The sequence below is a fragment of the Egretta garzetta genome, unplaced genomic scaffold (assembly GCF_000687185.1).
Source record: "Egretta garzetta isolate BGI_Z169 unplaced genomic scaffold, ASM68718v1 scaffold1319, whole genome shotgun sequence".
In the NCBI taxonomy this organism is placed as follows: Eukaryota; Metazoa; Chordata; class Aves; order Pelecaniformes; family Ardeidae; genus Egretta; species Egretta garzetta.
The window spans coordinates 18,227-19,020 of NW_009260852.1; the positions used below are offsets into that span (position 1 = coordinate 18,227).

The 794-nt window shown below is 68.0% G+C and overlaps 1 protein-coding gene across 1 annotated transcript in view; it reads right to left on the reverse strand.

Annotated features, from left to right (window-relative positions):
* LOC104133708 (nuclear mitotic apparatus protein 1-like) overlaps positions 1-794 on the reverse strand; it is a gene marked incomplete at its 5' end in the record, with an annotated part of 17,129 nt that overhangs the window by 5,743 nt on the left and 10,592 nt on the right. The window contains 1 exon segment of the mRNA XM_035902571.1: positions 7-792. Coding sequence (XP_035758464.1) covers positions 7-792 — 786 coding nt within the window.

Consider the following 794-nt stretch of genomic DNA (forward strand, 5'->3'; position numbering starts at 1 on the left):
ACCGACCTCGAGCCCTCCAGCAGCTTCTGCAGCTCCAACGCCTTCTCCTTCTGCTGGGCCACTTCCCTCCTCGAGGCCTCCAGCTCCGCTCGCTCTGCTCTCGCCACCTCGGCCGCCGCTCGCTCGAGGGCGGCCAGGGCCTCCTGCTGCTCCCTGCACTTCTGCTCCAGCCCCTCCACTTGCAAACGCAGCGCCTGGGTCTCCTTCAGCTTCTCCTGGTAAAGGTCTTGGATCGAGCTGGATTCCTGCTCCCTGTGACGGCTCTTCTCCTCCGAGCTTTTCAGGGACATCTCCTTTGAGCAGGCAGCCGCATCCCTGCTCCGGGCAGCCTCTGAGCCCTGCAGCTCGTTGTCCTCCTTGGGCGCCCGCTCCTTGGCCGCCTCCGCCGAGGCCAGCTCTCCTTTCAGCTTGCTGACCGTCTTCTGCAGATCCCTCAGCTCCTCGCCCCGCGAGATGTTTTTCCGGCGGAGCTCCTCCAGCTCCCCCTCCTTCTCCTCCACCAGCCCCCGGGACCGGGCCAGCTCCTCCCGGTGCACCGACCGCTCCACCCTCTGCTCGTTGAGGGAGTTTTGCAGCTGGGCCTCCAGCTCTGCCTTGCGGGCTCGCTCAGCGGCGCAGTCCGCCTTGGCCCGTTCCACCTCCTGCCGCAAGCGTTCGCCTTCCTCCTCACGGTGCGCCAGGTCCCGCCGGTGCTCCCGCAGCGTCTCCTCCAGCCTGGAGCCCAGCAGGGTCACCTCCCCGGACAGCTCGGCCTCCGTGCTCCGCAGCCGCTCCACGGCGGCTTCCACCTCCCT